Source organism: Brachionichthys hirsutus, chromosome 4, assembly GCF_040956055.1.
Source record: "Brachionichthys hirsutus isolate HB-005 chromosome 4, CSIRO-AGI_Bhir_v1, whole genome shotgun sequence".
In the NCBI taxonomy this organism is placed as follows: domain Eukaryota; kingdom Metazoa; phylum Chordata; class Actinopteri; order Lophiiformes; family Brachionichthyidae; genus Brachionichthys; species Brachionichthys hirsutus.
Window position 1 is genome coordinate 3402897 of NC_090900.1, and position 13117 is coordinate 3416013.

At 46.2% G+C, this 13117-nt stretch overlaps 1 protein-coding gene across 1 annotated transcript in view; it reads left to right on the forward strand.

Annotated features, from left to right (window-relative positions):
* Window positions 1-1188: 1188 nt before the first annotated feature.
* The window catches only part of LOC137893145 (single-stranded DNA-binding protein 2), a 35916-nt gene continuing 23987 nt past the window's right edge, over window positions 1189-13117 (forward strand). Inside the window, exon 1 of the mRNA XM_068738589.1 lies at window positions 1189-1244. Within this exon, the coding sequence (XP_068594690.1) occupies window positions 1189-1244 (56 nt within the window). The remainder of the gene's footprint in view (window positions 1245-13117) is intronic.

Below are 13117 nucleotides of genomic sequence, written 5' to 3' on the forward strand. Positions count from 1 at the left end.
AAGTGCATTGTGATAATTGAGTGAACCCTCCTCTCTGTTTGCTGCCATACCAGACAGCAGCATGACAGAGCACTTCTTCCCTGCTGCACATCCAAGCACACACACACACACACACCCACACCCACACACACGCACGTTCAATGTTCTGTGAGGAAGACTTAATCTTTCTGTAAAGTCATCATGACCTGCACTTTTTTGTGAAACGAGGATAGTAAATGTGCCAAACCTGCGTCATTCCGCTGAGGAGCAGGGCTGTGTGGGGCCGTCGGAGGATTTCAGCTATTCTCACGCCATCGTCATTATTCAAGATTCAAGATACTTTATTGTCATTATGCAAACACAATAAAATGGTGTGAAGGCCCACGGCTTAAGGCACTCATAGGAACATAAATATTATCAACATGCTACATCTGACCATCCTCATATAGTCGTCACATTTATAGCACACTGAAGTTCCGCTGGACATTTCCTTTTCCTCTTGCTTGAGTGACTGTACAGGAAGGCTTTTGTTGTGGACCCCCAGTGCATCCTGGGAGTGTTTCTAGCTCCATGTAGCACGTGTCTGATCCCAACATGCTCTACGCCACACGTTTGGACACTTTAGTAAATAAACACCAATGGAAATTAAGTTCATATTTGCGAGAGCTGTTTGCGCAGTGCGCTGTGTGTGTGTGTGTTTGTGTGTGTGTGTGTGTGTGTGTGCGTGTGTGTATGTGTGTGTGTCGGTAGAGGGTGTGATTGTCCATAAAAGGAACAGCCAAAGCCAGTTGTTTAAAACCCTGTTTGGACGGTTTCAAATCCCCCATTGAGGAGAGAAGTACAGGAGGACAGAGGGAGGGAGGGCAAATGTGTGTGTGTGTGTGTGTGTGTGTTTGTGTGTGTGTGTGTTGTGTGTCAATTTGTCTGTATGTCAGTGGTGTCTTTCCAATAAGGGACAGGATGGATATACTGAAAGACAGACAGCATTTAGAGAGAGAGAGAGAGAGAGAGAGAGAGGTGGGGCTATTACGAAGAGGGCGTGGTAAAAGAGATGTCACTCACTGGCAGTTGCCATGGCAAGCGGGCGGTCCCGAACAGCGGGACATCCAATGGGAGAGGACGCTGCCTGTGTCGCCATGGTGACGGGGCTGTGCCCAGGGAGGCTGTGATGGGTTGACAGGTGCGTGACAATCGGAGCTCTCTGCAAGCATGTACGCCAAAGGCAAGAGTAGCAACGTGCCGTCCGACAGCCAAGCCCGAGAAAAGTAAGTTTTATTTATGGGGGGGGGGCAGTCACACTCGGAGCTGCAGCAGGGGGAGGACACGCGGCGTGGGGCTCCTGCTCAGCGCTGCGAGAGCCCTGCAAAGTTGGGTGCTTTCATTTACTGGAGGAAAGGTGGACATTTCTGTCCTCGCGTCTGCGCCGTTAATAACGCGGGATTCATTTTAACGCGTCTTTTATTGCTCCACTATTTAATTTCCGGCAATATCTTGTGATGTCTTTGCATTCCTCGCTTGTTTCATTTGATGTCGAGCTTCTTCTTCTTTATTCTTTTTTTCGTTGTTTGCACGCGCTTGATGTTTTTGCGTGTATTTGCTGTGTTTTACGCGCGCGCGTTCAGACCAGGTGTGGAAGCACGCGGAGGGAAGGTCGCGCTTTTAGGGTCCGCGTCATTTGGCCGCTCGCGCGCCGCCGCGTGCGTCAAGGTGTTGCGCTTCAGACGCGCTCGCGTCTTATTCCTCGCTCCTTAATTCCAGTCACCGCTACAGCACGTAGATCTGTGACAGCAGACAGCCCCCCTGTTGGGGGGGGGGCTTTCGGCGATGGTCTTGGCGGGGCTGTGGTTTTGCCCGTCGACGGGGTTCGTGGACAGAGTTTCACTTTACAGCAGAACTATTCTCAGCGTTTTCCTCATGAAAATAAAAAAAAAAACGTTTACATTTCAGCGTCTGCACAGGTTCGGATATAGGATGGAATTTTCGGGATTATTGGGTCCCCTTGATATTACTATGAAAAAAAATAATTAAAAAAATATGTAAAATGTAAATCGTTGTAGACCTAGATGAAGATCCAGTCCGTGTTTTAGTTTTACTCAACCAGGCATGGCTGCTCAGTATTTATGTTTTTTTTATTTTTTTATTTTTTTACATGGATTGTGCATGCTCTGGGCTAAAAAAAAAAAGAAGCATGTATTTATTAGTGCGTTTAATATTTCTGATTTGCCTGCAGCTGATTTTTAAAGAGGTCGTTTTATCATGACATACCTACACAGGGAAAACCAGACCGTTTTGTATTTGAACGTAAGACTGTCTCACCCGATAATACATCCTCGTCTCTCAGCTGCTGCTACTTATTTTTTTATTGTATTATTTGAGTCCGGTTCGTCCATGTTTGTCAACAGTGCAGATTGACCATCCAGCTCCGTCCCTTGAGCCCCATTTGTTGCCCCCAATCGATATGAAACGGATAGGACAGAACAGCGAGGCTCTGTAGCTGACTTATTGCATGCACTTGACAGAGACAGAGATGGAGAACCAGTCCCGTGTGTGTGTGTGTGTGTGTGTGTGTGTGTGTGCTTTCTTAGATTTAGATCTTATTCTGCAGATATTTTATTCAGAAGTCCCCTTTCAGATCAATTAACTTGGTGACAAATAGAAGTCAATTTTCATTTTCGTGCGATTACGGCAGAAAGCAGATTACCAGCTGCCTTTGAAGAAAATATCTACCGTAACACTTTTTATGTACCTTTTTGTTATTGAGGACTGAATATTACAGGCGTGAATACAGTATCAAAATGTTTTTGGGGGTATATGAATCATTATGCAGCCATACAGATGATTCCTTATGTGTTATAATAATCAGATTATGTAGCAGTTTGTGTTGTTTAAAGGTTTCACAGAGACTCTATCCTTTCATGCCTCGGGATCTTCCTTTCAGACTCTGAAGTTCAGGTCTCACATTTAAGTCATCCTTCCACATCTTCGGCTCACTTTGTCATCTGTATTTGTATTTCGAGGCCAGAGTCATGTCACCCGGGCTCTAAATGTCATGGCCATGTCAAAAGAACAAGAAAACACCTTATAAAAATGCAGTTAAAGGTAAATATCAGGCACGGGCGAGTTTCATTTGTCTCTTAACAAGCAGCCTTGTTTATCGGCGGTGTGCATCGGAGAAGCAGAGCAGGCCCCCGGTGCTGCCGAGCCTCTAGTTGCTTCTCAATTCTGCAGCACAGCAGGGGATCAGGGAGTGGGAGAACACAGAGGGCAACGACAGACTGAGGCGACGGGGGAGAAGGGGAGAGCGCAGGACTGAGGGAATTTGCTGCATCATTAGTTTACAGTGTTGTATTGACCTCAGAATGGACCCATACAGACACGGGGCTCTGGCGTCTTGCCCATGTAAATGTAGAGGAGCTGTAAATGCATCTAACCCCTATGCATCTCTGTTCACTGGTGTGTGTGTGTGTGTGTGTGTGTGTGTCCTATCCCACCTCACCAGGTTGATATATAAAAACTTCAGGGTGTTTTTTTCCTTGTGATTTTGCACTTGGTATGCATGGAGTAAAAAAAAAAAAAAAAAGAATACCATGATAAAAGTTTGTGGATTTTAATTCTATATTAAATTGTGGGTTTGTACCATGAGGCACCAGGAAACAAAATAAATCAAACCTACGATATGTTGTCTGTCTTCACACATTGTGTGGACACTTCCCGTATTTGCATCCCCAGTCCTCGATTATCTCCTATTGTTTTTAGGTTTTTTTTGCAGATGGTAATCTGCGCTGGATTATAAAACAACTTGATTCATAAAACCCATAAATATTTTTTTTTGCTTCTTTTTCCTCTAACTGCTGACAAATCATGCCTGACATAATTTTGTCCTGAAGTCATTAGTCGTCCCCTGTAACCGACAGATGTACAAATGGTCTGTCTTTCATTTTTGCAAATGTGACTACCTGCACACACGTTCCCTGAAATCCCTTGATGAGGTATAATCACTTCTAAAAGGCGTTCAGTTAATCCATACCACATGCATGTGCAAGTAATGAGAAACGGATGTTTTAATGGATTCCGTTACACAAATCCGAGAAATGCTGAGGTAAACAAAAGCATATTGTCCCGCTTACCACCGATGACATCACGCCATGCAGATGTTTCAGGTCGGATGAGCTGGACTTGAGAGAAATGTGCTTCTGAAGAGTTTAATTCAATGATTGGAATTTTCTTTGTGTTTGCCAAAGCTCTATATATATAAAAAAAAAGATGTTTGAAAAGTCAACAGAAATTCATCTGATAGGAACGACGTTGCGGATCTCGCCATCCCTGGTTCTGATTGGGACTATTTCATTAGCAATAAACTGTTGGCAGCATGATCTGATTAGCAAAATGTGCAAATAAAAATTCAAGCTGGACACTATGAGGGATACGTGAGATCATGTTTAATTGTTCAACTGTTTGTTTAAGGTGGGTGAAGGGTTGATTCAGGTTCTGGATCTGAGGGCACCCCCCCCCCCCCCTCCCCCAAGATGAGTCTAAATTGAACTTTGCCTCTATGTATGTATCGCCCCTGTGATGAACTGGTAAGCCCCGCCTCCACAAAGCAACGCTATATAGAAAAAAACAAAGATGGGTGGCTGTTCCTCAAGGTTTAAGAGAAAAGACATGAGGAGTGGCCTCAACTCTAAATTAGGATGATGTTCTTACTAGTTCAGTTATCATTTTGGGGGTTCATAAAATCCTTGAAATAATAAAACATTTTTGTGCCAGGTTTGGAAGCAACAGGAAACTGTCTTACGAGACGACTTTGGGTTTCAAGCAGCAACACTGCATCACTCTCTGTCTCTCTCTCTCTCTCTCTCTCTCTCTCCCGCCACCAAAGTAACAGTCTGCGCTTGATGTTGATTGGGAGTGACAGGACACGACCACTGGCTGTGTACTGCAGTTGTTCAACTATAGTGTAGGTTTCAGCCACTGGCAGTTAGAGGACGCATTCCACATAGTTCTGGGATTGCGGTTCAGAGTCAGTTGCGTTGCAGCACATGGCACACATTCCTTTGTTTCTTTTTTTTTTTTTTTTCCTTTTTAACGATTCACGGAACAAACTAAATGGTTAAAACACACACGCCTGTAGGTCTTGTCTCTTCGCGCTGTTTGCTCTCGACCCCGTCGGCGTGCATCTTGCGTGTGGACGCCACAAATTGAAAGTCCAGCCGGTGTTTTCGTCAAGTTTTCAAATTATCGGATCAATAAACGTGAAGCTGAAAAACTCGCAGCTGGGAAAAGTCAGTCGGCGCTGACATTCAGTCTGCAAGTTCAGCTGCCACTCATGACTCTGGTGCAGACTCAAGCATTTCTGGTGCGGTTGAGGATCATCATTCTGTACACACACACACACTGCTACTTCTGAACTGAGACACCTCAGAATCCTGCCAGGAGGTTGCCAATGCAGCACTGCGCAGACTGAGGCAAAGCAGTGCATGCTGGGAGTGTTTATCCGACAGAAGCAATTCAAGCTGCCACACTGGCACTGACAGTGAGACGCATTACAGGAGAGCTACAATAGAAGCAGAGCGGCGTCTCCCTCACTCGTGCACGTACGTGCACAGTCTGTGCTTCCGATGCCCGGCGTTGTCCCTGCAGACCATCGGATGGCATCGGTGCCAGCCGCCACCTGATGAATGCCATTTCTGGAGCTGCCATTTTTCTAGAGGAAAAAGAGAGAGAGAGAGCGAGAGAGCATGAAGACAATGGTATAGCCAGAGGTTTAGCATATGTTGCTGCTCAACTCTGCAGTGGTGGAAAACGCATTTACAGTTCCAGTTGAGAAGAAAAAAGGTTAAAATAAAAAGTCAAGAGGAAAAGTGTTCATGTCTCTGGGGTCAGAGGGCGTCGGGCGATATCCTGCTTTGTAACGGCCATCTGTCGGAGCCTCTGTGCCGAGGCGTCTCGCCCTTGGTACCAACCCCCCCTCACTCCACGCGGCTTGAGCTAAGCTCCCCTCCTCAATAGTTAAATCAGCAGAGCACGATATAAAAGTGTCCCGCCGTCCCGGTCAGAGGAGGACCTTCTGCACGAGTACGAGAGGAAGCCCATCTGAGCCGTCTGCTGAAAGCGTTTTCCTCATACGTTTCACCCCTCCGTCTGTCTGTGAGACGTTTAGTGATCGTTATACAACTTCTAACCTCTACAGATCTCGTGGGATGCTTGAGAACCCCCCCACCCCCCAGAACCAGAGAACGGCCATGGCGTCTCCGCTGTCGCCTTTCGCCCACACCGGTGGTCAGTGAAAGATGTCGATTTCGAGCCGTCGCCAATATATTTAATCCTCCTGCTCCTTTTCAAATTAGCATAACTCAGGGATTACAAGAACATTTGAGAAGAAACGGAGCTCCGGGATTCCAGAGCTGTGTTCAAGCCAAAGTGATGATGGCAGTTTGACAAGGCCGCGATCCAAAGCACTTTTTAACACACAGAGGCGGTTAAAAGTCCTCTTTTATCTGCCGGCGTCCCTCCTAGTCATCTCTCTTATCCGCTCTGCCAGAGATGTAAGTCGCCGCAGAACTGCTATCAAAGCAGCGGCCTCTTATTGAGGTCGGTGGGGGGGGGGGGGGGGGGGGGCGTCTGATCGACGCAGGCGGGAAAATGGGTGTCGATCCCGGACACCCCTTCACACGATGCCTCGGGCTCCTTGGGAAGGATCGACGTGACAAAGGGGCCCTCCGTCGGCATCAGATAGTAGGTGGGGTGGGGTGGGGTGGGGGGGCAAAGGGGAAGAGAGGAGCGGAGGGCGCATCGTCATGAAAGTCATTTATCTCTCCCTTGAAAAGATGGATGCTACGGAAGAGTGAGTTTATCACCCGGTGCTGGTCCCTAGGGACCCCATGGGTGTCCCTGAATGCTTCTGTTTTAATTGGAAACACACCATCTCTCCTCCACTCCTCTCCACTCCTCTCCTCTCCTCTTTTCTCGGCTCCCCTCCTCTCCTCTTTTCTCGGCTCCCCTCCTCTCCACTCACACAGGGGGAACTCGATAGTGTGCTTTGTTCACCGTGGCTGCTGTTAGCGGTTGCACTTGTGGTTTTGTCGTAAGGTTTTTTTTTTGTTTGTTGCCCCTGGTGACACCAAATATGCACAAACTTTTCTGCGACCCACAAACAGTAGGCGGGGACGCTCCATCAAAGCGCCGCTGGTAACTTGAGAGCTGCAAGCCAGGAGCAAACGCTGTGGGTGGAACCGACGCTCGCTGTCTGCTCGCTCCACTAATACCCAAAGCCGTATCGCTTTTATTTCACTTATTTGTTCATTTTTGATTTGCCCAAAACATCATTTCTAGCATATTTTAGTGCACCGCCCTTTCGGGTATTCATATTTACTCCCATCAAAAATGGGTCTCGGTTGAACTCCTCTCCGGTCTTGTCTTACTTGCCATCGGGTCGTTGCTGATTCTGCTGCTGCTGAGCATCGTGCAGGTTTTTGTTGGAGGCCTCTCTGCTGGTATTCCTCCATCATTGATATGCAAGCTGCATTTCACAGGCGCTAGCGCAAGGTTAAGCATGCATGACGGCCAGGCTTAGGGACTGCTTCTCTCTGTGTGTGTGTCTCTGTGTCTGTGCCGCGTATAGGTATATATGTGTATTTGTATGTATATATGCTTATATGCTTATAGATGTACAAACACACACAATTTTAATGTCCACTACTTTATTCTAGCCCAGAGGAGCAGGAAGGATGAACGAGTGAACGTGAGGGCAACAATGGCTTCACCAGGCTGGGATCTGGGCTCAAGAAAATATCTCTCATTTTTGTATTTTCCAAGTGTGTGTTTTCGCTTGTCATTCAAAAATTCTATTTATTGACAGGCTTCTCAATGCAGACGTTTTTTTCTGCTAATATATACAGAGATTTATTTCTCTGAATGTAGTCATTTCTTTATGCTTCCTCTGGAGCCTCTCTGAAGGGCTTAATGGCCCCACATTCTTCCCTAAATTGCTCTAGATTGCCTTCATCTGTGTCCATTTTTTTTTTTTTATCTCATCGCAAGGCTTTGTTGTTCAAAAGAATAGAGGCCAATTAGATCCCGTAGAAAGGAATTCTAATCCTCTCAGATTAGGGCAGTGCAGTCGTCCCAGTCGTCTAACTCTCTCCCTCCGGTTTTGTCGGAGTGTGTGGAATGTTGCATTGTGCGAGCCGAACAATGACAGTGAGCCGGATGGTCTGCAGGTGGGAGACAAAGAATCCTGCATGCTTCCGTATGACGGAAGGTGTCAACCGAAATCAGTTACTGGATGGGAGCTGGAAAACCTTTCACCCCGCTTGTGTGTGTGTGTGTGTGTGTGAAGTCAAATATAACAGAGTAAAAAAGAGATGAGTATATATATATAAAGAAATACCTTCTTAAAGTGAATAAAGGTGTGCACAGCAGCGAGAAAATACACATATACAAAATATTATAACTAAAATCTGTTTTGTGGTTAAATATTACACCAACAGATATTTCTACATTTTAGTCTGCTGTATTTTCTTGCCTTCCTTCAGCTGAGGAGTTTTTTTTCTTTTGTTATCCTCACCTCTACACTTGCCATCCATTAACTTTTAAAAGTTTGAAATAGACTTTAAATTAATACAAAAATTACCCTTGTCTGATTACTACACGCCTAGATGTACTTGTTTAAGACTGTGGGCTTTATGGGTGTGTGTTGCACTCAAAGATTTACTGTAATAGCTTGTAAAGAAAGTTGAACATGGAAAACACTCCTGAAAATCATTGGTGTTCTTTCAGCTGTGAAATTAAACCAACTTCCTACCAGAGGTGACTCAATCTCAACAAATCAAAGCCGATGAAATGCAGCTCAAATTAAGGACGCGATGGATTTCCCTCCACTTTCACTTGATCTTTTTTCTAACGTAACGTTTCCTACAAACAGATTTCACTTGTAGAAAGTGGCTGAAACGTATGTAAACAAGAGATATCGGGCTCTCCCGCCATCTCTGTCGGTCTCTCTCTCTCTGATAAGCTGGCATTTCCTGTTATCTCAGCCTTGGGCATTGTTGTCTGCTCTGTGAGACAGCAGGATCCGTGGGCCGCTGAAAGAGCACGAGCTGCTTCGCTCTTCGCTCTTCGCTCTTCGCTCTTCGCTCTGTCTGATTGGCCGTGCATCGAGCTTCCTTTTTTATATTGTATTGTCTCCGCCAGCCTTAATTGCAGCCACACTAATTTGCTGTTTTCAATATGCGAATGGGGTTTATATCCTGCCAGAGCTAACCCCCCCCCCCCACACACACACACACACTCGCATGGTCTTTTGAGTCGGAATATTTCATTTGAAATAATAAATGTCACTAAACTGTTCTGAGCTGGTTTGTCAGACATCTTTAGGTTAAAACAACAATCGAGAAATCCGATGACATCACCTCCAATAATTGACCAGAAAACAGTCGCTGCGTTTGCTGTTGATGAAGATGAAGATTGTTTGCTGTCCACCCTACAGTACGATTCTCGCAATAGCTGCTTCCAAGTCCACTTCCTATTTTGTCTCGAGGTAAAACAAGTTGTTTTTATATTTAATACAACCTAAGGCGACGCATTCTGTGCTGTCCGTTCGTCCAACGCGGGGCGAAGGGTTGCAGCTACAGTTGAGCTTGTGGCCAGAGTATCTTGATAAGTCTGCTTGTTATCAGTCTCCGTTCACCGTCCGGCTCGGGCTACGACGTTATTCTTTACTCTCCTAAAGGCAAAGAATAAATAAAACATTTAGAAAAAACATAACCAAATATTTTAATACACAAAAAAAGCATTGTTGTTCCTGTGCATCTGTTTAAAAAAATTATGACTCAAACATCTACGCTGTTCTAATGTTTGTCATTCAGGGGCCTGTTTTACAGCAATAGACTGTCCCAATAGCAGGGGCTGTGGGGGGGGGGGGGGATTCTGCAATCTCCAGTTAATGAAAAATAAACACAGGATCTGCACTGCGAGCCGAAGAGCGCAGGAGTCTTCCTCGCCATGAGGATATGAGCTTCATTCTTCATTCCTTTGAATTATATTACTATGCGTGACATTTCAACATTCTACGGGCAAATTCCTCCCTTTGCAGGGGGGGGAGTTTCCCCGAGTCCACTTTGAGTTTCCAGCTACATGCAAAGTTTTGCATCTATATTATGGTCGCCATAACAACATTTCTCCCTAACCTACTTGCGTAATCTGATTCAAGGGCTGCACGGCATAAACATCACTGTCCTGTGATGCTCGTGGACTGACGTCATTGTGTAGCATCACGCCTGCATCTCGCTATTTGTGTGTGGCTCTTCCCAAGCAGTACTGAAAGTCAGCCATTTCCGCTCATCCCACTGCAGGCCCACGCCGATCTTTGCCAAGCCCGTGTTGGAACCTTCGTGACTGTCACACGGCCAATCGCTCCACAAAAGGGGCTTTACTTTGCGTTTTGTGGAAGTGAGAAGGATAAAAGCGTGGGACAAACATTTGCTCAGCAAATGAGACCACTTCTGCAGAGACAACGCGGGGGAACACGAGCAGATATATTTGAGACGTGAGCGTCTGTCCTCGGGCTGCCGCTCTGCCAGATTAGGACTCTTTGCGTTTTGTTAATCTTCAAAGATGGAGTCAACTTTTCGCCACTCCTCCCGTCTCTTGACTACGTACCAAACCTGTGGCTGGAAGTCTGCGTGGCGGCGACGCAGCATCGGAGAGAATATGCTTAGAATATGAATATCCCGATAGGAGGGCTCTGCCTTTAGCAGGAGCCATTAGAGCGAGACCCCCAGAGGACGCAGTATAGGGGTAATGGACAATATAGATTCAACTTGTGACCATCAGCAGAAGCACCAATTAGAAATGCATCAGCCAGGAGACGGCGGTGGAGCTGCAGCACGCTGCAGGTTGAGCATGCATCACTCTTAGCTAATGCGCCATCTTACTGTTCTCTTCTCTGCACGTTATCCGTTTGCAGGATTTGATATATCTGTGATGTTGGATTGTTGTTTTACCATATCGGTGCTAAATAGCAGCACCGGAGGCGGAGACACCCCGGAATGGTTTTTTTTTTGTCTTTATAAATGAGACAGGAAGAAATGATCTTGTTCTCACATCATGTTTAATCACACTCACACAGACCTGCTGTTCTGGGGATGCGTGTGTGCGATGCCTCGTTTCTCATCAGGCTTCTTGTCTGATCGAGGTATGTGACGGCAAGGATGGGGGGGGGGGGGGGGGGGTCACCGACTGCAGCTTCACTCCTATTCTGCCTTGTCCTGTCCTCCCATCGATGCACTTCCCAGCTCCTTTCATTAATCATTTACTCTCCCTCTCCTCCATCTACCTCTCTTTCCTTCTTGATCTTTGTTTTTTCTTCCTGCCCTTTAGATCTCTTCGTACTACTTACTCTTTATCTCATCGTGTTTTGCCCCGTCGCTGCATCTTACATCTCTGCTGACTACTAAATAGCCCCCGTTTGTCCGTCCCTCGATGCTTTCGGTGTGTATCGTTGCCATTGGGTCCCATGGCCGTCTTCTTTTCTTTCTTGTTTTCCTCTCTTCTGATGTTTCCAGCCGCGTGTTTGACATTTGCTGGTCGTGTCTCTTGGGATGTTTGCGACATTGTGCTCACGCACACGATCTGCTCTTTGCACCTAACTGTCCAACTCACCTGCAAAGTCATTAAAACTGTATTTCTGCCTAATGGAAATGCAGCAGGGATGAGTTCACTGGAACCTCATTTTTCAAGTGATTTGACCGTGATCCGGTTGTTATGCTTTTCCCAAACAAGGTGTGAGGACGGATAGCCTTGTTTTGAAGATACTCTTTGGTTCCCCATGGTACTTGGGCGGTGTTTTTTTCCCTGTTGTTTTCCTGAAGCCCCGTGTATAAGATGAATTATTTAGCATCGTAATGGGGTCTATATTTGTCATTGTTTATCTTCCCTTAGTGCCCCTGCCCACCCTCATCGCTGCCCTACCACCGCCATGTCTCTCCCAGAATTCACTTGTCCGCCTTCCTGTCTGGCGAGCGTTGCCCTCTCTACGCACCGAGGCTGTTCCACTTTTAACGAATGACGTGAAGTTATTTAGCGAGGCTCTTAATGGCGTGTAAAGGCCTTGCTGCTCGGCTTGATTAATCAGGGGAAAGTGTTTGTCTGTCGCACAAAGGCCCCGTCCTCATCGGGGGGGGGGGGGGGGGGCAGCAGCAAATGTCTGCACTCTCTTTTTATGGCAGAGGTCTCTCTCTTCTGCCCCGGAGGCCTGAGCTGCCAATATACTCCGGATCCACAGGTGGGCGTGGGTACAATGGTGGCGGTGTGAACTGGCAGTGACGATCACGATCCGATATCTCTGAGGTTTCTGTGATCTGTGAGGCCGCCCCACTACCCCACCGTGACGCCCCTACTTGTATTGCATCATCATAATTGCTGAAAATTCATGTAACATGACAGGAGAGCGTCTCGAAGTCGACCCTCACCGATACCAAGCTAAAGGCTGGCATTACAGCCAAATACAGGTGCATTAAAAATGATGCTCCCACTAAACTTTATGAGCTCTAACCAACTGCACTTTACTGCGTGTCTTATTTATCCTAAGGCGCTATTTCCTTGGGAAATTTAAAAAGGAGTCGCTTTATTTCTCCTCATTGCCTTATTATGCTCTAAAGTGTTCCATCTTCTTGAAAGCGAGGCTCTTCAAAGAAACTGTAGAAGTCGGTAAATTCTTCACAGTAACACTTTTACTCAAATTCTCCTTTACTGCAAAAGCGCAACGCAAGTGACTTAAGGCAGCAATTTAGTCTGTCCTCATACGTAAGCACATCCAGAAGATAATTACAGTATTTCAACTTTCTGACTGCGACTCGGTTCAATCCGGGATTACTTCTCCATTGTAATTACCACTCACGTAGAACTCATTGAAATTCATTAATAAAAACACAATGAAATTCAGCGCACACTCCGGAGCATTGGATGCTTCTGCCTCTTTCATTCTGTCCTTTCTGTATGATGTGTTTTCAGCACAGCGTGCAGTCGTTTGTTTTGTTTTTTCTCTTAGAGCCAATCAGGTTTCATTGCTGGGCTTTGTGTTAATTTGCAGAAGGAGGTCACAGCAGGGCGCTCCACTAACTGAAACTACGCTCGGTGA